The following is a 26,664-nucleotide window of genomic DNA, read 5'->3' on the forward strand; positions in this document are numbered from 1 at the left end:
TCCCCACTGTGTCCCCAATGTCCCCATGGTAACCCCCGATGTCCCCTCAGCCCCAGGGACCCCCCCACTAATGTCCCCAGGGATCCCCCAATGTTTCTCAGGGTCCCCCCAGAATGTCCCTTCAACGTCCCCAACATCCTCTCAATGTCCCCAAGGACCCCACAATGTCCCTCCCAACGTCCCCAGAGATCCCCCCCAGTGTCCCCAAGGAACCCCCAGTGTGCCAAGGGACCTCCCAATGTCCCCTCAATGTCCCCAGAGATCCTCCAGTGTCCCCCATAACGTCCCCAGTATCCCCCCAGTGTCCCCTCAATGTCCCCCAGAGAGCCCCAATGTCCCCAGTGTCCCCTCAATGTCCCCCAGAGAGCCCCAATGTCCCCACAGACCCCCCCAGTGTCCCCAAGGAACACCCAATGTCCCCCCCCCCCATGTCCCCAGTGTCACCCCCACATTGTCCCCACATTGTCCCCAGTGTCACAGACCAGGTAAAGGACACAGGTTTATTTCCAGTACCCCCCCAACACTCCCAGTTTGGGGGGGACACTGGGACCAGGGGGACACTGGCGCTGTCCCCAGGTGGTGGCACCAGCCCTGTCCCCCCCCCAGTGCCCCCCGGGGACAGAGAGGGGACAGGGAGGGACAATGGGGTGGGGGGACAAAAAGGGGGAACGAGGGGAGGGGACAAAGGGGACACAAAGAGGGGACAAAGAGGGGACACGGGGACCCCCAAGTTCCAGAGGCAGCAGCGGCGAAGGCACCGGAGAGGCTTTAAAAAAACCGCGGCGAAAATCCCGCGGGAATTCCCAAAAATCCCACAGGAATTCCCAAAAAATCCTGCGGGAATTCCCAAAAAATCCCATGGAACTCCTAAAATCCCGCAGGAATTCCCGAAAATCCCACAGGAATTCCCAAAAAATCCTGTGGGAATTCCCAAAAATCGTATGGAAGTTCCCCAAATCCTGCAGAATTCCGAAAATCCCATGGGAACTCCCAAAATCCCATGGATCTCCTAAAACCCCACGGAATTCTGAAAATCCTGCAGGAATTCCCAAAAATTCTATGGGAATTCCCAAAAATCCCACAGGAAATTTCCCAAATCCTGCAGAATTCTGAAAATCCCGCGGGAATTGCCAAAATCCCATGGATCTCCTAAAACCCCACGGAATTCTGAAAATCCCGCTGGAATTCCCAAAACCCCACAGAATTCCCAAAATCCCGTGGATCTCCTAAAACCCCACAGAATTCTGAAAACCCCACAGAATTCCCAAAATCCCGTGGATCTCCTAAAATCCTGCAGAATTCCGGGAATTGGGAAAAAGCGTCCGGGGGCGGCGGGGACGACGTCACACCAGGAACGAGGAGGTTTGCTTGAACTCGCTCTGCGGGGACACACATGGGGACATCATGGGGACATCGATGGGGACATCGATGGGGACATAGGGACGGGCATGGGGACACAGGGAGATCAGTGGGGACAGGGATGGAGACATGGGGACATGGATGGTGACATGGATGGGAACATCGTGGGGACATGGGGACATTGATGGGGACATGGGGACAGCCATGGGGACACAGGGACATCAATGGGGACGGTCATGGGGACAGCCATGGGGACATTGATGGGGACAGGGATGGGGACATGGGGACAGCCATGAGGACAGGCAGGGGACATTGATGGGGGCATAGGAACATCAATGGGGACATTGATGGGGACATGGATGGGGACATGGGGACAGCCATGGGGACATTGATGGGGACACAGGGACAGCCATGGGGATCTGGATGGGGACAGAGATGGGGACAGCCATGGGGACACAGGGACATCAGTGGGGACGGTCATGGGGACAGCCATGGGGACATTGATGCGGACAGGGATGGGGACATGGGGACAGCCATGAGGACAGGCATGGGGACATTGATGGGGACATGGGGACAGCCATAGGGACATTGATGGGGGCATGGGAACATCAATGGGGACATTGATGAGGACATGGATGGGGACATGGGGACAGCCATGGGGACATTGATGGGGACAGAGATGGGGACAGCCATGGGGACATAGGGACATCAATGGGGACATGGGGACAGGCATGGGAACATGGATGGGGACAGCCATGGGGACATGGGGCATCAATGGGGACACCAATGGGGACATGGGGACAGGCATGGGGACATAGGGACATCCATGGGGACACGGGGACAGCCATGGGGACATGGGGACATTGATGGGACACCAATGGGGACACAGGGACAGTCATGGGGACATCAATGGGGAAACAGGGACAGCCATGGGGACATTGATGGCGACATGGGGACAGCCATGGGGACATAGGGACATGGATGGGGACACGGGGACAGCCATGGGGACATGGGGACATTGATGGAGTCAGCCATGGGGACAGCTATGGGGACATCAATGGGGACATGGGGACAGGCATGGGGACATGGATGGGGACAGGGATGGGGACATGGGGACAGGCATGGTGACATCCATGGGGACATGGGAACATCAACGGGGACGTCACTGGGGACAGGGGACATCCATAGGGACATAGGAACATTAATGGGGACATGGTGACATCCACGGGGACATCACAGGCGACACCATCCCCCCACCACCACCCCCCAGGACCCTCCTGCCAAGGGACACTGGGGACACCAGGGTGTCCATCTGCCACTGGGGTGTCCTCGCCAGGGCGGTGGCATGTCCTGGTGTCCCCACACTGTCCCCATGTCCTCACCTCGCTGCGCCGCGAGGGCTGGCTGTAAATCACCTTCTTCCCTCCGGCACTGCGGGAAAATCGGGATTTTGGGATGTGCCACCCCCCCCGTGTCCCCTCTGTCCCCACAGGGACCAGGGTGACACCAGGGGGACACCGAGGTGACACTGAGGTGACACCAAAGGGGGGGTGGGGTCACCCAGGAGTAGGAAGTGGCTCCGCTGTCACTCACTCTGTTTTTTCTGGAAAAAAGGGAAAAACGGGGATCAGGGAGGGGAGGGGACACAGCGGGGACATTACTGGGACATGGGGACAGACTGAGGACATCCCCAGGGACACGGGGACATTCCCAGTCTATCCCAGTCCATTCCCAGTCCACCCCAGTCCCCACCAGTCCATTCCCATCCCATCCCAGTGTATTCCCAGTCCATCCCAGTCCCTCCCAGTCCACCCTAGTTCCATTCCCAGTCCATTCCCAGTTGCTCCCCATCCATTCCCAGTCCCATCCCCGTCTGTCCCAGTCCCTCCCATTCCCTCCCAATCTCTCCCTGTCCCCATCCCAGTCCCTCCTATTCTCTCCCAGTCCATTCCCAGTCCCTCCCAATCTCTCCCTGTCCCATCCCAGTTGCTCCCAGTCTCTCCCAGTCCCTCCCAATCCATTCCCATTCCCTCCCAGTTGCTCCCATTCTCTCCCAGTCCATCCCAGGTTATTCCCAGTCCATTCCCAATCCATCCCAATCCATTCCCATTCCCTCCCAGTCCCTCCCAGGTTATTCCCAGTCCATTCCCAGTCCCTCCCAGTCCATCCCAGGTTATTCCCAGTCACTCCCAGTCCATTCCCAGTCCATCCCAGTCCCTCCCAGTCTCTCACTGCTGAAGTAGCCGCGCCTGTGGGCGAACCAGACGCCGAAGGCGGCGAGCCCCAGGAACAGGAGCAGCAGCACCACGGCGGCCACGATGCCGCCCACGTTCACCTCGCCTGCGGGACACACACAGGGGAGCGGGGGATCCCGGGGATCCCGGGGGATCGGGGGGATCCCACGGGATCAGGGAGACCCCACAGGATTGGGGGTGTCACGGGGATCCAACGGGATCAGGGGGATCCCACAGGATTGGGGGGATTGCGGAGATCGTGCAGGATCGTGGGGGTCCGACAGGATTGGGGGGACTGGGAGAATCCCATGGGATTGGGGGATCCAACGGCATCGGGGGGGATGCCACAGGACTGGGGAGATCGGGGAGATTCCACGGGATCTCAGGGATCCAATGGCCATGGGATTGGGGGATCCCACAGAATCGGGGAGGATCCAAAGGGATCAGGAGGGATCCCATGGCATCGGGGAGATCCTATGAGATTTGGGGGACTGGAGGGATCCAATGGGATTGGGGGGATCAGGAGGGATCGGGGGGATGCCACAGGATCAGGCAGACCCCAGGGCATCAGGGGGATTGGGAGGATCCAACGGGATCAGGGAGATTGGGGGGGATCCAGTGGGATCGGGGAGACCCCACAAGGCTGGGGAGATCCAAAGGGATCGGGGGGATTGAGGACAATCCATGGGACTGGAGGGATCCAATGGCATCAGGGGGATCCAACAGGACTGGGGAGACCCCAAGGGATTGGGGGGATCCAATGGGATTGGGGGGGATTGGGGAGACCCCATGGGATTTGAGGGGATCAGGGAGATTGGGGGGATCCCCCGGGATTGGTGAGGATTCCATGGGATCGGGAGGGATCCCACTGGACTGGGGGGGATTGGGATCAGGATGGGGATTGGGGATGGGGATTAGGAATAGGATTGGGATCAGGAATGGGATTAGGATTGGGAATCGGATCGGCATGGGGATGGGGTTTGGGATCGTGATGGGGATTGGGACGAGGAATGGGGAGAAGGATGGGAATAAGGACTGGGATCAGGATTGGGATGGGGAATGGGGATCAGGATCAGGATGGGGATCAGGACTGGGATCGGGATGGGGATTGGGGATCGGGATGGGGATTGGGATCAGGAATGGGATTAGGATTGGAATTGGGATCGGGATGGGAATCAGGATCAGGATTGGGATCAGGATCGAAATGGGGATTGGGATGGGGATCAGGATTGGGACTGGGATTGGGAATAGGGATGGGATCAGGATAAGGATTGGGATGGGATTGGGATGGGATCAGGATGAGGATTGGGATGGCTCCTTACTGGCCTCCATGCGGAAGACGTCGGATTTCTGGGGGCTGCCCACGTTGTTGGAGGCCTCGCAGTGATAATCGCCCGTGTCCCAGCCCCCCACGGGCTCAAACACCTGCAACGGGGCAGGGAAATGGGAAATGGGGGAAATGGGGAAAAATGGGGAAAAATAGAGGAGAAAATGGGGGAAAAGGATGGAAACGTGGGTGGTAAAATGGGGAGAAATGGGGGAAAATAGGGGGGAAAAAGCGGAGAAATGGGGGCACGAAAAGGGAGAAAATTAGAGGATAACAGGGGAAAAGAGAGAGAGAGAGGAAAACAGGGACAAGGGGACAAGGACAGGAAAAGGGGGAAAGGAGAGGGGAAAAAACAGGAAAAGGAGAGGAAAAGAGGGAAAGGGAGAGGAAAACAGGGAAAAGGGCAGGAAAAGGTGAAAGGGAGAGGGAAAAGGACAGGAAAAAGGAGGAAAGAGGAAAGCAGGGAAAAGAGGCAGGAAAAGGAGGAAAGGGAGAAAAACAGGGAAAAGGGCAGAAAAAGGTGAAAGGGAGAGGGAAAAGGGCAGGAAAAGGAGGAAAGAGGAAAACAGGGAAAAGGGCAGGAAAAGGTGAAAGGGAGAGGGAAAAGGACAGGAAAAGGGGCAGGAAAAGAGGGAAAAGGGCAGGAGAAGGTGAGAGGGACGGGGCAGGAGGCCGGGCACTGACCAGCTCCCCCGTGCGCGGGTCCAGGCTGTAGGAGGAGTTGCGGAAGGCGGGGCTGGATTTGGGGTCCTGGGGCAGCTCGGTGCCATCCTTGTACCAGCGGAAGGTGGGAGGGGGCGAGCCCTGGGCCTCGGAGCAGCGCAGGACAGCGCGGGCACCCACCGTGGCAGAGCTGGGCACGTGTGCCAGCGGCTTCCCCGGGGGCACTGCGGGCACAGGGACAGGGACAGTGACACAGGGACAGGGACAGTGACACAGGGACAGTGACACAGGGACAGTGACATTGACACAGGGACAGTGAGACACTGCCCAGAGTGACCACAGGGACACACGGCCTGGGCACCCACCGTGGCAGAGCTGGGCATGTGTGCCAGCGGCTTCCCCGGGGGCACTGAGGGCACAGGGACAGTGACACAGGGACAGTGACAGTGGCACAGGGACAGTGACACAGGGACAACACAGCCTGGAGTCACCATGACACAGGACAGGGATGGCACCATCCTGAGTCATCATGGGCACAGGGACAGCATTGCCTGGAGCCACCGTGACATGGGACAGGGACACTGGAACTGCCCGGAGTCACCCTGGGGACAGGGACAGTGACAGGGGACAAGGCCAGGGACCACGACAGGGCTGGGGACAAGGCCAGGGACCAGGGATGGGTGACAATGACATGGCCAGGGACAAGGATGGGGCCAAGGACAAGGGACAACACCAGGAATGGGAACAAGGGATAAGGGCAAGGTTTGGGGACAGGGGACAAGGCCGGGGTTGGGGACAGGGGACAAGGGACAAGGATGGGGCCAAGGACAAGGGACAACACCAGGAATGAGGACAAGGCCGGGGTTGGGGACAGGGGACAAGGCCAAGGTTTGGGGACAGGGGACAAGGCCGGGGTTGGGGACAAGGGACAAAACCAAGGCTGGGGACAGGGGACAGGGGACAGGGCCGTGGCTGGGGACAGGGTGGCCTCACCCTGCACGATGAGGTTGACCTCGGACTTGGCGATGTGGCTGCCATCTGCCACCACCTCGCAGATGTACTTGCCGCTGTCCTCCCGCGTCACCGAGCCGAAGCGGATGGACGTGGGCGAGAACTGGACACGGTCCCGGTACGGCTCTGGGGACACCGGCATGGGACATCGAGGGGACACCATGGGGACACCCTGATGGCCCCACAGGTTTGGGGACCCCCCAGTGTCCCTGCAGAGACCCCACTCCCCAATGTCCCCATGGGCTTTGAGCCCTCCCAAATGTCCCCATAGGCTAAGGGTCTCCCTGATGTCCCCACAGGGCACCTCAATGTCCCTGGTGTCCCTGATATCCCCCAATGTCCCCATTGTCCCCGATGTCCCCGCTGTCCTCAGTGTCCCCAATATTGTCAATGTCCCCGATGTCCCCCAAATGTCCCCACTGTCCCCCAATGTCCCCAGTGTCCCCGCTGTCCCCAATGTCGCCAGTGCCCCCACTATCCCCCAATGCCTCCCACTGTCCCTGATGTCCCCAAATGTCCCCAAATGTCCCCAGTGTCCCCTGGTACCTGTGAGCTCCCCCCCGTAGTAGATCAGGGTCAGGGATGAGCCCCTCTGGAATTTCCACTCGATGCGGGCGCTGCCCGAGCTGGAGCGGAACGCGGCGCAGCGCAGCTCCACGGCTGGGAACGGGTCAGAACCGGGACAGAACCGGGTCAGAACCGGGACAGAACCGGGTCAGAACCGGGAATGGGAACGGGTCAGAACCGGGACAGAACCAGGTCAGAACCGGGAATGGGAACGGGTCAGAACCGGGACAGAACGGGTCAGAACAGGGACAGAACCGGGAATGGGAATGGGTCAGAACCGGGACAGAACCGGGTCAGAACCGGGAATGGGAACGGGTCAGAACCGGGACAGAACCGGGTCAGAACCAGGAATGGGAACGGGAATGGGAACCGGGTCAGAACGAGGAATGGGAACAGGTCAGAAATGGGCAGAACTGGGAATGGGGTCAGAACCAGGACCCAGAACTGGAGCAGAGCCAGGAACAGGAATGGGACCAGGGTCAGAACCAGGAACGGGAACGGGTCAGAACCAGGACAGAACCGGGTGAGAACCGGGAATGGGAACGGGAATGGGAAGCAGGTCAGAACCAGGAATGGGAACGGGTCAGAACCGGGGTTAGAACCAGGCTAGAATCAGGAATGGGAACGGGAATGGGAACAGGAATGGGAACCGGGTCAGAACCAGGAATGGTAACGGGCCAGACCCGGGCAGAACCAGGAATGGGGGCAGAACCAGGAACAGGAATGGGACCGGGGGCAGGGTCAGAACCAGGAATGGGAACGGGTCAGAACCCGGACCGGGTTCTCACCCGGACAGAACCGGGTGAGAACCGGGAATGGGGGCAGAACCGGGACCAGAACTGGGAACAGGGTCAGAACCAGAAATGGGACTGGGGTCAGAACTGGGACCAGAACTGGGACCAGAACCAGGCAGAACCAGGGTCAGAACAGAAACAGGACCGGGGTCAGAACCTGGAGCAGAACAGAACCAGAACTGGGACTGGAACCAGGGTCAGACAGAAGCAGGACCGGGCCGAATGGGGTCAGACAGAACCAGAACCAAGACCAGATAGAACCAGGGTCAGAGAGAGCCAAGGTCAGACAGGACTGGACAGAATCGGGGTCGGACAGAACCAGGACTGGGACCAGGATTGGCCAGAACCCGAATCAACCCCAACTGGGACCATCCAAAACTGAGATCAGCCCAAACCCAGGATCACCCTGAACTCGGATCAACCCAAACTGGGATCAGCCCAAAACTGGGACCACCTAAACCGAGACCACCCAAACCAGGCTGACCCCAAAGTGAACCCCCAACCCCCCCGGGTGCATCCCCGGGCCGGTGACACCGTGGGGACACTCCCGGTGACACCGTGGGGACACTCCCGGTGACACCGTGGGGACACTCACGTTTGTGCTCCGGCACTTCCTGGTCCTCCGAGGTCACCTGGGCTGCGGCCAGCGTGGCTGTGGGGACACCGGAGGGGAGGGGACGTCACCGGGAGCACCAACAGGGCCACCGGGAGGTCACCGGGAGCCCCGGGCACGGCCACCAGGAGGTCACTGGGCACGGCCACCACCGGGAGCTGGAAAATCCCGTCCGGCCACTCCTGCCCTGCCCAGCTCCTGCTCTGCTCTGTCCCAGTTTCTCTTCCATTTCTGCCCAGTTTCTGCTCAGTTCTTTCCCAGTTTCTGCCCAGCTCCTTCCCAGTTCTTTCCCAGTTTCTGCCCACCTCTTTCCCAGTTTTTACTCCATTTCTGCCCGGTTTCCAGCCAGTTTCTACCAAGTCCTTTCCCACTTTCTACCCAGTTCTTTCCCAGTTTCTGCCCAATTCTTACCCAGTTTCTACTCAATTTTTGCCCAGTTCCTGCCCATTTTCTACCCAGTTTCTGCCCAGCTCTTTCCCAGTTTCTCCCCAGTTTCTGCCCAGCTCTTTCCCAGTTCCTGCCCAGCTCTTTCCCAGTTTCTCCCCAGTTTCTGCCCAGTTCTTCCCCAGTTTCTGCCCAGCTCCTGCCCAATTTCTTCCCAGTTTTTACCCAGTTTCTACCCAGTCTCTGTTCAGTTCTTTCCCAGTTCCTGCCCAGTCCTTATCCAGTCTCTGCCCATTTCCTGCCCAGTTTCTGCCCGGTTCTTTCCCAGTTTCTGCCCGGTTCTTTCCCAGTTTCTGCCCAGATCCTGCCCAGTTTCCACTCAATTTCTGCCCATTTTCTGCCCATTTTCTGCCCAGTTTTTACCCAGTTTCTACTCAATTTCTACCCAGTCCCTGCCCATTTCCTGCCCACTTTCGCAGGAAACCGGCCGGGAATGTCGCAATCCCGACCTCGGCAGGGACACGCCCGTCCTGCGTCCCCTTTGTGTCCCCTCCGTGTCCCCTTTGTGTCCCCTTCGTGTCCCCTCCGTGTCCCCCTCGGAGCTGGGACATTCCCGGTGCCGGGTTTGGCTCGGGTGACTCATTCCAGGCAGGATTGGCACCGGGATTGGCACCGGGATTGGCACCGGGATCGGCACCGCCCGTGCCACCTTTGCACCCCCGGGGCCGCTGCCAAGCGAAACCCGGGCGGGAAAATCGGGAATTGTTTTGGGGAAAAAATGGGGATTTAGGGGGGAAAAAACGGGATTATTTTTAAAAATTGGGGTTTAGTGTGGGGGTGGGGGAAATCGGGATTTTGGGGGGTCAAATCGGGATTTTTTGGGGAAAAAATTGGGATTTGGGGGGGGAAATCGGGACCTTTTGGGGGGAAAATTGGGATTGGGGGGGATAATCGGGATTTGGGAGGGGAAAATTGGGGTTTGGGGGGATCAATTGGGTTGGGGGGGGGAATATCGGAATCAGGAGGGGATTTTGGGGCTGTTTGCGTGGATTTGGGGAATAAACAAAGGATGGGATTGGGAAAAATCCCGACCTGGTTTGGGTCTAAACCAGGCGGGATCAGGAAAATCCCAACCTGAGCCGGGACCACATTTGGGATCGGGTTAATCCCGACTCATTTTAGGTCTAAATAAACCCGGAACGGGTAAATCCCGACCCAGTTTTGGTCTAAATAAACGAGGATCAGGTTAGTCTCGACCTGTTTTGGGTCTCAATAAACCAGGATCGGGTTAATCCCGACTCATTTTGGGTCCAAATAAACCGGAATTGGGTCAGTCCCGACCCGGTTTGTGTCCAAATAAACCAGAATTGGGTGAATCCTGCCCTGTTTTGGGTCTAAATAAACTCGGATTGGATTAGTCCCGACCTGTTTTAGTTCAAATAATTTGGGACCGAGCTAATCTCGACCCATTTTAGGTCTAAATAAACCAGAATTGGGTCAGTCCCGACTCGTTTTGGGTCCAAATAAATCAGGATTGGGTCAGTCCCGACCCGGTTTGGGTCCAAATAAACCGGAATTGGGTCAGTCCCGACTCATTTTGGGTCCAAACAAACCAGGATTGGGTCAGTCCTGAATCGTTTTGGGTCCAAACAAACCAGGATTGGGTCAATCCGACTCAGGCCGGGCGCAGCCCAGGCGGGATCGGGTTAATCCCGGGATTGTCGCACACAATGGAGGGGACAGGAAGGGACAGGAAGGGCCCCCCCCGCCCCAGCCCCGCTCCGGACCCCCCCGGGGCCTCTCCGGTACCGGGAGCGGCTCCGGTGCCCCCCAACCCTCACCGGGACCGTGACCCCTGCGGTGACCCCGGCCCGGTCCTGACCCCCCCCGGGGTGACCCCAGACCCCTCCCCCGGTACCGGCCTTGCCCCGCCCGCCCCCCACGTGCTCCCGTCAACGACCCCCGCCCCCTTTACCGAGCCTTCTCCGGTACCCACCGACCCCCCCGGTTCTCCTCCCCCGTTAAGGACCTCGCGTTTCCTGAGCCCCCTCCCCAATTCCCGCTCTTGCCTCAATTCCCGGAGCCCCCTCCCCAATTCCCGTTCCCCTCCCCGGTTCCCGGAGCCCCCTCCCCCCTTCCCCAATTCCCACCCCCCTCCCCCACAACTTCCCGGAGCCCCCTCCCCAATTCCCGACTCCCCCCGGTCCCCCCCGGTTCCCGGAGCCCCCTCCCCAATTTTACCCCCTCTCCCCGGTTCCCCTTCCCCCTTCCCCAATTCCCGCCCTTCCCCCGGTTCCCGGAGCCCCCTCCCCAATTCCCGCCCCCCCCCCCCCCTCCGGTCCCCCCCGGTTCCCGGAGCCCCCCCGCACTCACCGAGCCCCCCGAGCAGCAGCAGCAGCCGCAGCCCCGCCCCGGGCTGTCCCCCGTGGTGCTCCCGGTGCCCCCGGGGCCGCTCCCGGTGCCGGCCCCGCTCCGCTCCCGCCATGGCGCCGCCGCCGCCCCGCTCCAGGTGCGCCCGCCCCGCCAAGCCCCGCCCCCGACACACCCAGGCCACGCCCACCCCGCCAGGTGCCGCGTTGACCACGCCCACCCCGCGGTCTCATTGGTCGTACCGCGTGTCGGGTCAAAGCGGCGCGCGCTGATTGGTTGAGGGGGTGCCGCCCGCGTGGGTTGATTGGTTAAAAGGGGAGGGCGGGGAGCGGCGGCCAATGGGAGAGCGCGCTGGGAACTTCTGGCCAATGGGAGAGCGCGGGGGGCGGGGCTTGGCGTTGTCATGGCGACCGGGCGGCTTGGGCCGCTGGGGGGCGCTGAGGGGACGGGAGGGGCTCCCAGTTCGGACCAGTTTGGACCAGTTCGGACCAGTGACACCCCAATGGCCCTGCCCAGTGACCTCCAGGAACCACCCAGGGCTCCCAGTTTGGACCAGTTTGGACAACCCAGTTGGGACCAGTGACCCCCAGTGACCCCCCCAGAGCTCCCAGTACAGACCAGTTGGGACCAGTGACCCCCCAGAGCTCCCAGTTTGGACCAGTGACCTCCAGTAACCACCCAGTTTGGACCAGTGACCCCCAGTGACCTCCAGTGACCACCACTGACCCCCCCCCAGTATAAACCAGTGACCCCCAGTGACCTCCAGTGACTCCCCAGTTACTGCCCAGGGCTCCCAGTCTGGACCAGTTGGGACCAGTGACCACCCAGTGACCTCCAGTGCTCCCAGTTTGGATTACGCAGTCTGGACCACTCCCAGTTTGGACCAGCGACCTCGAGTGACTCCCCCAGTACAAACCAGTGACCCCCATGGTCAACCCCAGTGACCTCCAGTAACCACCCAGGGCTCCCAGTCTGGACCAGTTTGGACCACCCAGTTTGGACCAGTGACCCCCAGCAACTGCCAGGGGTCCCAGTTCAGACCAGTGACCACCAGTGACCCCCAGTTTGGACAAGTCACCCCCCAGTGACCCCTCTGTGACTCCCCCAGTACAAACCAGTGACCCCAAGTTCAGACCAGTGACTTCCCAGCGCCCTCCCCCAGTAATCACCCAGTGCTCCCAGTTTGGACCAGTTTGGACAACCCAGTTTGGACCACTCCCAGTTTAGACCAGTGACCCCCCCAGTTCAGACCCTTAGGGAGCTTCAGACAATTTTGGGGGTCCCTTATGGGGTTTCAGGGCATTTTTGGGGTCCCTTTGGAGATTTTGGGGTCTCTTGGGGAGTTTTAGGGGATTTTTGGGAAATCCCTTTGGGGTTTTCAGGGGGATTTTGGGGTCCCTTTGGTGATTTTAGTGCAGTTTTGGGGTCCCTTGGGGGGGTCCCTTTGGTGATTTTAGGGGGATTTTGGATCCCTTTGGGGTTTTTAGGGGATTTTGAGGTCCCTTTTGGTGTTTTGGGGTCCCTTTAGGTTGGGGATGGGCTCTGGGAAGAACCTTAAAGGACCCTACAAAAAAACAAATCCCATTTTTATTTCTTTTTTTTTTTTCTTTGTTTTTTTTTTGTTATTTTTTTGTTTTTTAGCCTGGAATTTTTTTTTTTCCTTTTTGGGTTTTTTTTTTTCGTTGTTTTTTTTTTTGCAATTCCGACAGAATTAAAAAAAAAAAAAAATTCCCAAAACCCCGCGGGGAGTGGGGAGGGGCAAAAAGGGGAGGGGGGAGGGGCAAAAAGGGGGGTGGGGGAGGGGGCGTGAGGGTCCCAACCCCCCCCCAAAATCCCCTCCCCCCCCCAAACCCCAAAACCCCTCCGAGGTGGGGGAGGGGCGACCCCAAATCCCATTTTGGGGGGGGGGGAAAGGGGCCCCAAATTTTAGGGTGGGGGTGGGGGAGGGGTCCTAAAATTGTGGGGGGGGAGGGGGAGGGGCCCGCCGGGCCCAGAGCGTGGGGGGGTGAAATTTTGGGGTGCGGGGGGCGAAATTTGGGGTTTTTTTGGGGTTTTTTTTGGGAGAAATTTGGGGATTTTGGGGGAGGGGGTGACATGATTGGGGGGGGAGGGGCAGAACCGAGCGCGGGGGGAGGGGCTGCGCGGGTGGGGGAGGGGTTTTTCGGGGGGGGGGGAGGTCCCGAGGGGTTTTTGGGGTGCGGGAATGGGGAGGGTGGGTGGATTTTTGGGGTGAGTTTCGGGGTTTTTGGGGGGTCAGTGGGTGTCGTTTTTGATGACGATCTCCAGCCCGTGCTGGCGCAGCTGCGCCCTCAGCAGCAGGTTCTTGTTCTTCAGCTCCTCCACCTGCGTTTAGGGGGGGTCAGACACCCCAAAACAACCCCGAAATATCGCCCTGCACCCCAAAATATCACCCTGAATCCCAAAATATCCCCCAGTGCTCCCAGTAACCCCCAGTGCTCCCAGTAACCCCCAGCATCCCAAACCCACCGCAGCAGCAGGTTCTTGTTCTTCAGCTCCTCCACCTGCGTTTGGGGACCCCAAAACATCTCCCAGTGACCCCAAAATATCGCCCTGTACCCCAAAATATCACCATGAACCCCAAAATATCACCCTGAACCCTAAAATATCCCCCAGCGCACTCCCAGTGCTCCCAGTAACTCCCAGTGCTCCCAGTAACCCAAAGCAGCAGGTTCTTGTTCTTCAGCTCCTCCACCTGCATTTAGGGGGGGTCAGACACCCCAAAACAACCCCAAAATATCGCCCTGCACCCCCAAAACATCCTCCACGAGCCTAAAATATCCCTCTGGACGCCAAAATATCCCCCAGTGCATTCCCAGTCCCTCCCAGTGCTCCCAGTCCGACCTGCTGCCGCAGCACCTCGCTGTCCATCTGCAGCTGCTCCAGCCCTGATCCCATCGATCCCAGCCCTATCCCACTGATCCCAGTGACCCCAATCCCATCCCAGTGACCCCAATCCCATTCCCAGTCAATCCCAGTCCATCCCAGCCCCACTCCCAGTCCCTCCCAGTGCTCCCAGTCTGACCTGCTGGCGCAGCACCTCGTTGTCCATCTGCAGCTGCTCCAGCCCCGATCCCATCGATCCCAATGACCCCAGCCCTGATCCCACTGATCCCAATCCCATCCCAATGACCCCAGCTCTGATCCCATTGATCTCAATCCCATTCCCAGTGCTCCCAGCCCCATTCCCAGTTCCCCCCAGTCCCTCCCAGTGCTCCCAGTCTGACCTGCTGGCGCAGCACCTTGCTGTCCATCTGCAGCTGCTCCAGCCCTGATCCCATTGATCCCAACAACCCCAGTCCCACCCCAGCCCTATTCCCAGTGTTCCCAGCCCCATTCCCAGTTCCCCCCAGTTTCCCCCAGTCCCTCCCAGTCTGACCTGCTGGCGCAGCACCTCGTTGTCCATCTGCAGCTGCTCCAGCCCCGATCCCATTGATCCCAATCCCATCCCAATGACCCCAGGCCTGGTCCCATTGATCTCAATCCCATTCCCAGTGCTCCCAGCCCCATTCCCAGTTCCCCCCAGTCCCTCCCAGTGCCTCCCAGTCTGACCTGCTGGCGCAGCACCTCGTTGTCCATCTGCAGCTGCTCCAGCCCTGATCCCATCGATCCCAATGACCCCAGCCCTGACCCCACTGATCCCAATCCCATCCCAATGACCCCAGCCCTGATCCCATTGACCCCAATCCCATTCCCAGTCTATCCCAGTCCATCCCAATCCCATTCCCAGCTCCTACCAGTCCCTCCCAGTGCTCCCAGTCCGACCTGCTGGCGCAGCACCTCGTTGTCCATCTGCAACTGGTCCAGCCCTGATCCCATCAATCCCAGCCCTATCCCACTGATCCCAATGACCCCAATCCCATCCCAGTGACCCCAATCCCATTCCCAGTCAATCCCAGTCCATCCCAGCCCCATTCCCAGTCCCTCCCAGTGCTCCCAGTCCGACCTGCTGGCGCAGCACCTCCTTGTCCATCTGCAGCTGCTCCAGGCCTGATCCCATCGATCCCAACAACCCCAGTCCCACCCCAGCCCTATTCCCAGTGTTCCCAGCCCCATTCCCAGTTCCCCCCAGTTTCCCCCAGTGCCTCCCAGTCTGACCTGCTGGCGCAGCACCTCGTTGTCCATCTGCAGCTGGTCCAGGCCCTGCAGCTCCTCGCTCAGCCGCAGGTTGCTCTGCCGCAGCTCCTGGATGTAGTCGCAGGCCTTGGACAGGATCCCGCCCTTGCTCTGTGGGGTTCGGGGTCACTGCTGGCGCCCCAGGGACCCCAAAACGCCCCAAATCATCCCAAAAAAACCCAAAAAACCCCAAACGACCCCCAAAGCATGGACCTGTCCGGATTTGGTGTTCTCCATGGAGCAGTCGGGGATGATCTTGGACAGCTGCACGATCCAGTTGTTGATCTTGTCCCGGCGCCGGCGCTCCACTGAAATGGGAATTCCCAGTGGGATTGGGATTGGGAATGGGGGAACTGGGAATGGGGGAATTGGGGACGGGGACTGGGAAAGGGAATGGGAACGGGGATTCCCAGTGGGATTGGGATTGGGAATGGGGGAATTGGGAATGGGGGAATTGGGGACGGGGACTGGGAAAGGGAATGGGAACGGGGATTCCCAGTGGGATTGGCATTGGGAACGGGAATGGGAACGGGGATTGCCAGTGGGATTGGCATTGGGAATGGGGGAATTGGGAATGGGGGAATTGGGGACGGGGACTGGGAACGGGAATGGGAATGGGGATTGCCAGTGGGATTGGGATTGGGAATGGGGATTGGGAACGGGAATGAGAACAGGGATTCCCAGTGGGATTGGGATTGGGAATGGGGATTGGGAATGGGGATTGGGAACGGGAATGGGAACGGGGATTCCCAGTGGGATTGGGATTGGGGGAATTGGGAATGGGGGAATTGGGAATGGGGGAATTGGGAATGGGAACGGGGATTCCCAGTGGGACTGGGAACAGGGACGGGATTCCCAGTGGGAATGGGATTGGGGGAATTGGGGACAGGGATTAGGGATTGGGGAATGGGGATTGGGATTGGGGAATGGGGACTTGGGAATGGGGATTGGGAACGGGAATGGGAACAGGGATTCCCAGTGGGATTGGGAACAGGGACGGGATTCCCAGTGGGAATGGGATTGGGAATGGGGAATGGGGATTGGGAGTGGGGATTGGGAGTGGGGATTGGGAACAGGAATGGGAACAGGGATTCCCAGTGGGATTGGGAACGGGGACAGGACTCCCAGTGGGAATGGGATTGGGAAATGGGGGAATTGGGAATGGGGATTCCCAACAGGACAGGGAATGGGGAATGGAATCGGGAATGGGGGAATTGGGAATGGGGATAGGGAATGGGAATTCCCAACTGGGGATTGGGATTGGGGGAATTGGGAATGAGGATTCCCAATGGGGAATGGGATTGGGATTGGGAATGGGAACAAGGATTCCCAATGGGATTGGGATTGAGATTGGGGACAGGGAATGGGGAATAGGAACAGGATTCCCAGTGGGAACAGGATTGGGAACAGGGAATAGGAATGGGATTTCCAATGGGAATGGGATTGGGAACAAGGATTCCCAATGGGATTGGGAGAGTTGGGAACGGGGGAATTGGGAGTGGGGATTAGGAACAGGAATTCCCAATTGAGGATTGGGAACGGAGATTCCCAACGGGAATGGGATTGGGAATGGGAAACGGGAATGGGATTGGGAACGGGGATTCCCAGGTGGAACGGGATTGGGAACGGGAAACGGGAATGGAGATTCCCAACGGGAATGGGATTGGGAATGGGACTGGGGATTGGGCACGGGGATTTCCAATGGGAATGGGACTGGGGATGGGGAATTCCCAGTGGGAACGGGGCACTGGGGACTGGGGTGTCCCTTTGGGATCGGGGTCCCCTGTCCCGGTACCTTCGTTGTGCTGTGCCCGGCGCTTCTCGTCCCGCGTGGCTCGGGGAGCCTCCGACTTCCTGGGGAGGGGCACAGGTGTGGCACAGGTGTGGCACAGGTACGCCCAGCTGTGTCTGGGTATAACCCAGGTGTGCCCCAGGTGTGTCCAGCTGTGCCCCAGGTGTACCAAGGTGTGCCCAGGTGTACCTGGGTGTGCCCCAGGTGTGTTTGGGTGTGTCCCAGATGTATCCGAGTGTGCCCCAGGTGTGTTTGGGTGTGTCCCAGGTGTATCTGGGTGTGTCCCAGGTGTATCTGGGTGTGTCCCAGGTGTATCTGAGTGTGCCCCAGGTGTGTTTGGGTGTGTCCCAGGTGTATCTGAGTGTGTCCCAGGTGTGTTTGGGTGTGTCCCAGGTGTATCTGAGCGTGTCCCAGGTGTATCTGGGAGTGCCCCAGGTGTATCTGGGAGTGTCCCAGGTGCCCCAGGTGTGCCCAGGTACTCACGGGGAGTAGGGGTGTGCGCGGGGGGCGATGGAGCGCTGGGCCCCCCCCGGGAGCACCTCCTGTGGTGACATCATCACGAAAAACTGCCCTGGAGCCCAGAGCCACAGGTGAGAGACCAAAACCCCACAGGTGAGAGACCAAAACCCCACAGGTGAGACCCAAAAACGCCACAGGTGAGAGCCCAATTCCATGGGTGAGAGCCCAATCAGATAGGTGAGATCAAACCCCACAGATAGGTGAGACCCAAAAACCCACAGGTGAGGCTCAACCCTACAGGTGAGACCTAAACCCACAGGTGAGAGGCCAAATACATCCACCCAGATGAGTCCCAACCCAATCCAGGTGCCCCCAAACCCAACCCAGATACCTCCAAACCCATCCAGGTGCCCCCAAACCCATCCAGGTGCCCCCAAACCCATCCAGGTGAGTCCCAACCCAACCCAGATGACCCCAAACCCATCCAGGTGAGTCGCAACCCAACCCAGATGACCCCAAACCCATCCAGGTGCCCCCAAACCCATCCAGGTGAGTCCCAACCCAACCCAGATGGCCCCAAACCCATCCAGGTGCCCCCAAACCCATCCAGGTGAGTCCCAACCCAACCCAGATGACCCCAAACCCATCCAGGTGAGTCCCAACCCAACCCAGATGACCCCAAACCCATCCAGGTGGCCCCAAACCCATCCAGGTGCCCCCCGAGCCGCCCAGGTGAGCCCCATTTCAGCTCAGGTGAGCTCCACGGTGTCCGGGCGCTCACCTGTGGGCGTGGGCTGCCCCAGCAGCGCCTCGGAGCTCTGCGTGGTCACCACGGCGGTGGCGGCGGTGGCGGCGGTGGCGGCGGCGCCGTCGGCCACACCTGCCGCGGGGAAGTAGGTGTAGTGCGTCTCGCTGGGAGCCGCCTCCGAGTCCACCTGCTCCTCGCTCGTGAACGCGCCCTGGATCACCGCCTGCCGGGGACAGGGGGACACGGGTGAGGGACAGGTGGGACAGGTGAGATGGGGACAGGTGAGGGACAGGTGGGACAGGTGAGATTGGACAGGTGTGACACAGGTGAGGGACAGGTGGGGGACAGGTGAGATGGGGACAGGTGAGGGAAACAGGTGTGACACAGGTGAGGGACACAGGTGGGGGACAGGTGAGGGAAACAGGTATGACACAGATGGGGGACAGGTGAGGGACAGGTGGGGGACAGGTGAGGGACAGGTGGGGGACAGGTGAGATTGGACAGGTGAGATGGGGACAGGTGTGACACAGGTGAGGGACAGGGGGGACAGGTGAGATTGGACAGGTGTGACACAGGTGAGGGACAGGGGGGACAGGTGAGATTGGACAGGTGAGATGGGGACAGGTGTGACACAGGTGAGGGACACAGGTGAGGGACAGGTGAGATTGGACAGGTGAGGGACACAGGGGAGGGATACAGGTGTGACACAGGTGAGGGACATGGGGGGGACAGGAGAGGGACAGGTGAGATGGGACAGGTGGGACAAGGGAGAGACACAGGTGAGTGATACAGGCAGGACAGGTGTGGGACAGATGAGATAAGGGGGACACAGGTGGGACAGGTATGGGATAGGTAGGACAGGTGGGACAGGTCAGGGGTAGTTGAGATAGGTGAGGGACAGGTGAGGGACACAGGTGAGACACAGGTGAGGGACACAGGTGGGACAGGTGAGGGACAGGGGGACAGGTGAGACATGGGGAACACAGGTGAGGGAGGTGGGACACCAGTGGGACAGATGGGACAGGTGGGATAGGTGGGGAGACAGGTGAGGGGCTCAGGTGGGACAGATGGGGGACACAGGTGAGAGACAGGGGGACAGGTGAGGGATACAGGTGGGACACAGCTGATGGACAAGACACAGGTGTCACCCTGCCCCATGGCACACCTGGGTCACCACCTGGGTGGGGCACAGGTGAGGCCCAGGGCATGGCAGGGGGTGTGGCAGTGGGCGTGGCCAGGCGACGCACCTGTCACAGACTGGGCAGGGCACAGGTGTCATAGAGGGGTGTGGCAGTGGGCGTGGCACAACAACACACCTGGGCTGTGCACTGGGCGGGGCACAGGTGGGGTGGGGACAGTGGGTGTGGCAGTGGGCGTGGCCAGGTGACGCACCTGTGTCATGGACTGTGTGGCCGGGTAGCCGCTGATGGCGCTGGTGCCCTCGGTCTGCGCGTCCAGCTGCCCGTCAGCCACCTGGATCACCCGGTACATCACCTGGCACAGGTGGGACATACACAGGTGTGACACAGAGACCCCCAGTGTCACCACCTGGATCACCCGGTACATCACCTGGGGACAGGTGGGACATACACAGGTGTGACACAGAGAACCCCAGTGTCACCACCTGGATCACCCGGTACATCACCTGGGGACAGGTGGGACATACACAGGTGTGACACAGAGACCCCCAGTGTCACCACCTGGATCACCCGGTACATCACCTGGGGACAGGTGGGACATACACAGGTGTGACACAGAGACCCCCAGTGTCACCACCTGGATCACCCGGTACATCACCTGCCACAGGTGGGACATACACAGGTGTGACACAGAGACCCCCAGTGTCACCACCTGGATCACCTGGTACATCACCTGGGGACAGGTGGGACATACACAGGTGTGACACAGAGACCCCCAGTGTCACCACCTGGATCACCTGGCACAGGTGGGACATCACACAGGTGTGACACAGAGACCCCAAGTGCCACCCCACAGCATCCTCCAGGTGGGCCACACCTGCTCTTAGTGTGCAACCAAAGCCCCCACAATGACCTGGTACCACCCCAGCTGCCTCCCAGGTGTGCCCAGGTGTATCCCAGGTGTACCCAGGTATATCCCAGGTGTGCCCAGGTGTGCCCAGGTATATCCCAGGTGTACCCAGGTATATCCCAGGTGTGCCCAGGTGTGCCCAGGTGTATCCCAGGTGTACCCAGGTATATCCCAGGTGTACCCAGGTATATCCCAGGTGTGCCCAGGTGCATGCCAGGTGTGCCCAGGTATACTCCAGGTATATCCCAGGTGTGCCCAGGTGTCCCCCAGGTGTGCCCAGGTGTGCCTAGGTATACTCCAGGCATATCCCAGGTGTGCCCAGGTATATCCCAGGTGTGCCCAGGTGTATCCCAGGTGTACTCAGGAGTATCCCAGGTGCCCCCAGGTGTGCCCAGGTGCCCCCAGGTGTGCCCAGGTGTATCCCAGGTGTACTCAGGAGTATCCCAGGTGCCCCCAGGCGTGCCCAGGTGCCCCCATGTGTGCCCAAGTGCCCTCTAGGTGTACTCCAGGTGTGCCAGCGCGTACCTGCGTGCCGCCGCCCTCGGTCCTGAACACATACTTGACGCCGGGGTCGGGGAAGGTGGCGGCCGATTGGATGCTGGCGATGGCCACGCTCGTGGGGTCCTCGCCCGTGGCCACCGAGCCTGGGGGGACACCACAGTGGGGGGGGGGAGGGGGACCCCCCAAATTGGGGAGGGGAACCTCAAACTGGGAGGAGAGCACCCAAAACTGGGTGGACACGAAATTGGGGAGGGGTACCCCAAACTGGGGAGGGGGTACCTCAAACTGGAGGGCACCCGAACTGGGGAGGGGGACACGGCATTGCGGGGGCACCCCAAACTGGGGGGACATACCATAAATTGGGGAGGGGGTACCCTAAAATGGGGAGGGAAACCCAAAGTGGGGGGGGGTTGGGACCCCCAAACTGGGGAGGGGGTATCCTAACTGTGGGGAAGCACCCAAAACTGGGGAGGGACACCCCAAACTGGGGAGGGGGTATCCTAAACTGGGAGGGCACCCAAATTGGGGAGGGGGTACCCTAAACTGAGGAGGGGAAATCCAAACTGGGGAGGGGGCACCCCAAATTGAGAGGACACAAGGGACTGGGAGGACACCACAAACTGGGGAAGGGGCACCCGAAACTGGGGAGGGAGAACCCCAAATTGGGGAGTGGGGGACACAGGATTGGGGAGGACAGACCCCAAACTGGGAAAGGGCACCCCAAAGTGAGGGGGCATTGGGAAGGACACAAAACCTCCCCAAAACCTTCCCAAATTCCCCCCAAAACCTCCCCAATTCACCCCAAAGACCCCAAAACCTCCCCAAACCCCCCCAAACCCCAATTTCGGGGTCCCCCCTCACCTTCCTGGATCTGCACCGTCCCCTCCTCGGTCTCGGCTGCTTTTTGCTGCCTGGGGGCAGGGGGGGAACAAAACAGTGAGGGGGGGTCCCTGAGCCCCCCAAAATCCCAAATCTGGGACATCCCCAAATCCCCCACCCCTCATGTGTCCCATCCAGGGGGCAGTTTTGGGGGTCTTGGGACTTTCTGGGGTTACAGATCAGGTTTGGGGGTGGTCTTGAGCCAGTTTTGGGGGTCCTGGGGGAGTTTTGGGGTCCTGGGTCAGATTTGGGGGGTCCTGGGGCCATTTTGGAGTCCCAGAGCAGGTTTGGGGGTCCCAGAGCAGGTTTTTGGGGTCTCATGGCAGGTTTGGGGGTCCCAGAGCAGGTTTGGGGGTCCCAGAGCAGGTTTTTGGGGTCTCATGGCAGGTTTGGGGGTCCCAGAGCAGGTTTTTGGGGTCTCATGGCAGGTTTTTGGGGTCCCAGAGCAGGTTTTTGGGGTCTCATGGCAGGTTTTGGGGTCCCAGAGCAGGTTTTTGGGGTCTCATGGCAGGTTTTGGGGTCCCACTCACCCCTTCATGGCTCAGCTCCCTCGGGCATCAGCGGGGCGGGAGCGGAGCAGCCTCACGGCCTTCAGAGCCCTGCGGGGACAGCGGGGTCAGGGACAGGGACACGGGGACACGGGGACAGCAGGGACAGTGGGGTCAGGGACAGGGACACGGGGACACAGGGACACGGGGACAGCAGGGACAGTGGGGTCAGGAACATGGGGACGTGGGGACAGCAGCGACACAGGGACAGTAGGGTCAGTGACACGGGGACATGGGGACAGAGGGGTCAGGGACAGGGGGACATGGGGACAGAGGGGTCAGGGACATGGGGATGTAAGGACGTGGGGACAGCAGGGTCAGGGACAGGGGGACAGAGTTACACTGCAGTCAGGGACATGGGGATATGGGGACTCGGGGACACAAGGACATGGGGACAGCGGGGTCAGGGACACGAGGACAGGGGGACAGCGGGGTCAGGGACAGGGAGACGCAGGGACATGGGGACAGCAGGGACAGAGGGGTCAGGAACATGGGGATATGGGGACAGCAGGGACACAGGGACAGGGAGACAGGAGGACATGGGGACATGGGGACAGCAGGGATGTGGGGACACAGGGACAGCGGAGACAGGGACACGGGGACAGCAGGACACACAGACATTGGGGTATGGGGACACAGGGATACAGAGACACTGAGATATAGGGACACTGGGGACAGGGACATCAGGACAGAGGGACACTGGGGTCAGGGACAAGGGGACACAGGGATCTGGGGGTACAGGGACACCAGGACACAGGGATAAAGACACACAAGGGGACAGGGACACGGGGATATGGGGACAGGGATGTGGGGACACAGGGACACACAGACACAGGGATGGGGACAGGGACACGAGGACAGGGACATGGGGACAAGGGGGGTCAGGGATGGGGACAGGGATGAGGGGACAGGTTCATGGACAGGGACATGGGGACAGGGACAAGGGACACAGAGGGATCAGGGACAGGGGGGTCCGAGGCAGGACAGGGACACAGGGATGGGGACAAGGATGGGGACAGGGACACAGGGATGGGGACAGGGACACAGAGGGGTCAGGGACAGAACAGGGACACAGGGTGGGGACAGGGACACAGGGATGGGGACACAGCAGGGACATGGGGTCGCAGGGGGTCAGGGATGGGGACAGGAACTGGGACATGGAGACAGGACCAGGATGGGGACATGGATGGGACACTGGGAAGGGACACTGGGATGGGACACCAGGATGGGACACTGGGACAGGACACTGGGACAGGACACTGGCCACCATGACCAGACACTGGCCACCACCATGGGACAGTGGCCACCACAGTGGGACACTGGCCACTGTGACCTGACACCAACGGGGACCTGGCCACCACCATGGGACAGTGACCACAGCCACCAGTGTGGGCCACCACAACTGAGCAGCGGCCACCACCTGTGACCACAGCCACACCTCCAGGTGTCCCCTCAGTGCCCCCTTCTCCCTCAGGTGACAACATGTCCCCAAAGCCACACAGCGTGTCCCCAAAGCCACACAGTGTGTCCCCAAAGACAGACAGCCTGTCCCCAAAGCCACCAGCTCACCCAGGGTGGCACTTTGGGGTCACCCCCAGGCGGCCGTAACCTCCCCCTGGGTGTCCCCAGTGTCACCCCGATCGGTGGCAGTGACACCACGGCTACCCCAGTGTCACACCGGGGGAGGAGGGGCTGTCCCTTGTCACCCCCCACCCGGGATGGGGAAATGGGGGGGGACACCAGGAGGTGACAATTTGGGGGTCACTGAGGGAGGAGGATGGGGACAGATGGGGGACAGGGATGAGGGGGGGTGACAGTGACACACCCAGAGGGACAAGGACCGGGGGGGGGGGGGGACATGAAGTGGGGTGACAGTGACTGGGGGGGGCACAAAGGGGGAGGTGACAAAACCGGGGGGGGGGGTGACAGTAACAGAGATGGGGGGGCAGGAAGGGGGTGACAAAGTGGGGACACACAAAGGGGGTGACACGGGGGGAGGTGACAGTGACAGAGTGGGGACACACAAAGGGGGGGTGACACGGAGGGAGGGGTGACAGCGACATAACGGGGACACACGCACGGCGAGGGGGGGACGACAGAGGGGGGGAGGCGACACAAAAAGGGTGACAAAGTGGTGGGGGGGTCCACAACGACGGCGCCACTGCCACAGCGGGGGGTGGGGACGGGCCACACGAAACGGTGACAAAGTGGGGGGGGTGGGGGGGGTGGCGACACGCACGGCGGTGACACCGACACGCGGGGGGGGTGGTGACCGAGCGGGGGGAGGGGACAGCACCGGGGGGTGACAGTGACACCCCGCCGCGCGCGCCTCGGGGGGGGTCACCCCCGCCGCCCCCCCCCCCGCCCCTCCCCGCGGGCCCGGCGGGCGCGGCCGCTCCCCCCCCGCCTCGGGGGCGGTGCCGGGGCCGCGGTGCCGCCGTTACCGGCGGGGTTCGCCCCTCGGGGCCGCCCGGGCCCCCCCCGGTACCTCTCGGCCTCGGGCCCTGCGCGCCTTCGGCCCCTTGTCTCGCCATGGGCCCCGCACATGCGCACGGCGCCGCCGCGCCGCCATCTTGGGCGCGGGCGGAAGTTCCCCCATCACGCGGCCCCGGCCCGGCTTCGCGCCGCCATCTTGGGCCGGGGCGCCGCGCCGGCAACGCCGCGCCGCCATCTTGGCGCCGGGCAGGGCCGCCCTCACGGCCGGGCGCCATCTTAGCGCGCGCCGCTGCCGGCGGCGCCATCTTAGACGGCGAAGGCGCGCGGCGCTTCCGCCGCCCAGCCGCCATCTTGGGTGAGGGCGGCGCCATGTTGGAAGAGGGCGGAGATGGGTGAGGGCCGTGATGGTTGTGTGGGGACAGAACCGGGCGCTGCTGAGGGTGAGGGATGCCCGCCCCACCCGTCGGTACCGGAGGGGTTTGGGGCATGAGCCTGGAGATCCCGGGCTGCCCCCGTGGTGAGGCCGCTGCGGGCGCGGCCATGTTGAGGCAAAGATGGCGGCGGTGTAAACAAAGGCCGGGGTTTGTGGCCGGCCTGGTGTGGCCTCAGCGTCACCTCGGTGTCCCCCTGTCCCCGTGGGCCTCTGTCCTCTTGTTCCTGTGTGTCTGTGTGTCCAGCTGCCCACACACATTCTGTCCCCGTGTCCCCAAATGTCCCCATGTCCCCATATGCCAATGTCCCCAAATGACCTCATGTCCCAATGTCCCCACGATTCCCTGTCCCAAAGTCCCCAAATGTCCCCATGTCCTCTTATCCCAGAGTCCCCATTTCTCCCTGTCCCAATGTCCCCATGTCCCCTTATCCCAATGTCCCCATTTTTCCCTGTCCCAATGTCCTCAAATGTCCCCCAATGTCCCCAATATTTCTAAATTTAAAAAGAAAAAAGTTTTAAAAATTGAAAAAAAAAATTTTAAAGAAATAAAATAATAAAAATTAATTTAAAATAAATTTTAAAATAAAAATAAAAAAGTAAAATTCAATATGACATTTAAAATTTAAAATATAAAATGAAATGTAAAATAAAAATTAAAATAAAATAAAATTAAATCCATAAATAAACACCAACAACCCACCAGCATCTCTGACGCCGGAATTCCCACCTTGGTATTTTTATTATTCTCATTTAATTATCATTTAATTCTCACTTCATCATCATTTATTTGCACTCTGCTCTGGGGGGGCCCTGCCCACGCTCAGCGCTCGCCCCCCCCCAGGGCTGCCAGGGGGTCCCGGGGGGATTTGAGGGGGTCCCAAGGGGATTTGGGGGGGTCTCAGGGCTATTTGGGGGGGTCCCCGGGGGAAATTTTGGGGTTCCCAGGGGGATTTGGGAGGGTCCCAGGAGGGCGTGGGCAAAGTGGGGTTTGGGGGGCACCACGGGCACGGCCCGGGCCAGCATCACCCGCGCCCCCAAAATGGGGAGGGGGCGGCGGGAGCTGCGCAGGGGGTCCGGGAGCGGCCCCAGAGATTTGGGGCGCCCGTCCCGGCTCGGATTTGGGGGTCCCGGGGGGTCCTGGGATTTGGGGGGCTCAGCCAGGAGCGGCCCCAGAGATTTGGGGCGCCTGTCCTGGATCGGATTTGGGGGTACCGGGGTGTCCCAGGATTTGGGGGGCTCGGTCAGGATCGGCTCCAGGGGTCTGGGGGTGTCCCAGGATTTGGGGGGCTCGGTCAGGATCGGCTCCAGGGGTCTGGGGGTGTCCCAGGATTTGGGGGGCTCGGTCAGGATCGGCTCCAGGGGT

The 26,664-nt window shown here is 60.4% G+C and overlaps 2 protein-coding genes across 3 annotated transcripts; both read right to left on the bottom strand.

The window, feature by feature from the left end:
• Positions 1 to 539: 539 nt before the first annotated feature.
• F11R (F11 receptor) lies at positions 540 to 11,395 on the bottom strand (the record flags this gene model as incomplete). The annotated part of the gene is made up of 9 exons (XM_058042645.1): positions 540 to 1,379; positions 2,742 to 2,782; positions 3,592 to 3,699; positions 4,916 to 5,018; positions 5,605 to 5,807; positions 6,577 to 6,720; positions 7,141 to 7,254; positions 8,551 to 8,607; positions 11,326 to 11,395. Coding segments are annotated over 9 exons (876 nt in total), but the record flags the coding sequence as incomplete, so codon positions are not given.
• A 2,102-nt stretch (positions 11,396 to 13,497) lies between these two features.
• Positions 13,498 to 25,009, bottom strand: USF1 (upstream transcription factor 1). Of its 2 annotated transcripts, none has more exons than XM_058042847.1 (11): positions 24,921 to 25,009; positions 22,415 to 22,483; positions 21,867 to 21,916; positions 21,030 to 21,148; positions 19,848 to 19,949; positions 18,489 to 18,678; positions 17,732 to 17,819; positions 17,252 to 17,310; positions 15,670 to 15,764; positions 15,439 to 15,567; positions 13,498 to 13,665 (listed from the first exon to the last, which is right to left on the bottom strand). In XM_058042847.1, exons 2-11 carry the CDS (start codon positions 22,420 to 22,422, stop codon positions 13,576 to 13,578), a joined length of 930 nt encoding a protein of 309 aa, XP_057898830.1. In that variant the 5' UTR covers positions 22,423 to 22,483; positions 24,921 to 25,009; the 3' UTR covers positions 13,498 to 13,575. The 2 variants fall into 2 exon arrangements, with proteins under 2 accessions (XP_057898830.1, XP_057898829.1); XM_058042846.1 differs by lacking the exon at positions 13,498 to 13,665 and adding an exon at positions 13,791 to 14,035.
• Positions 25,010 to 26,664: the final 1,655 nt, after the last annotated feature.

Source organism: Melospiza georgiana, chromosome 33 (genome assembly GCF_028018845.1).
Source record: "Melospiza georgiana isolate bMelGeo1 chromosome 33, bMelGeo1.pri, whole genome shotgun sequence".
In the NCBI taxonomy this organism is placed as follows: Eukaryota; Metazoa; Chordata; class Aves; order Passeriformes; family Passerellidae; genus Melospiza; species Melospiza georgiana.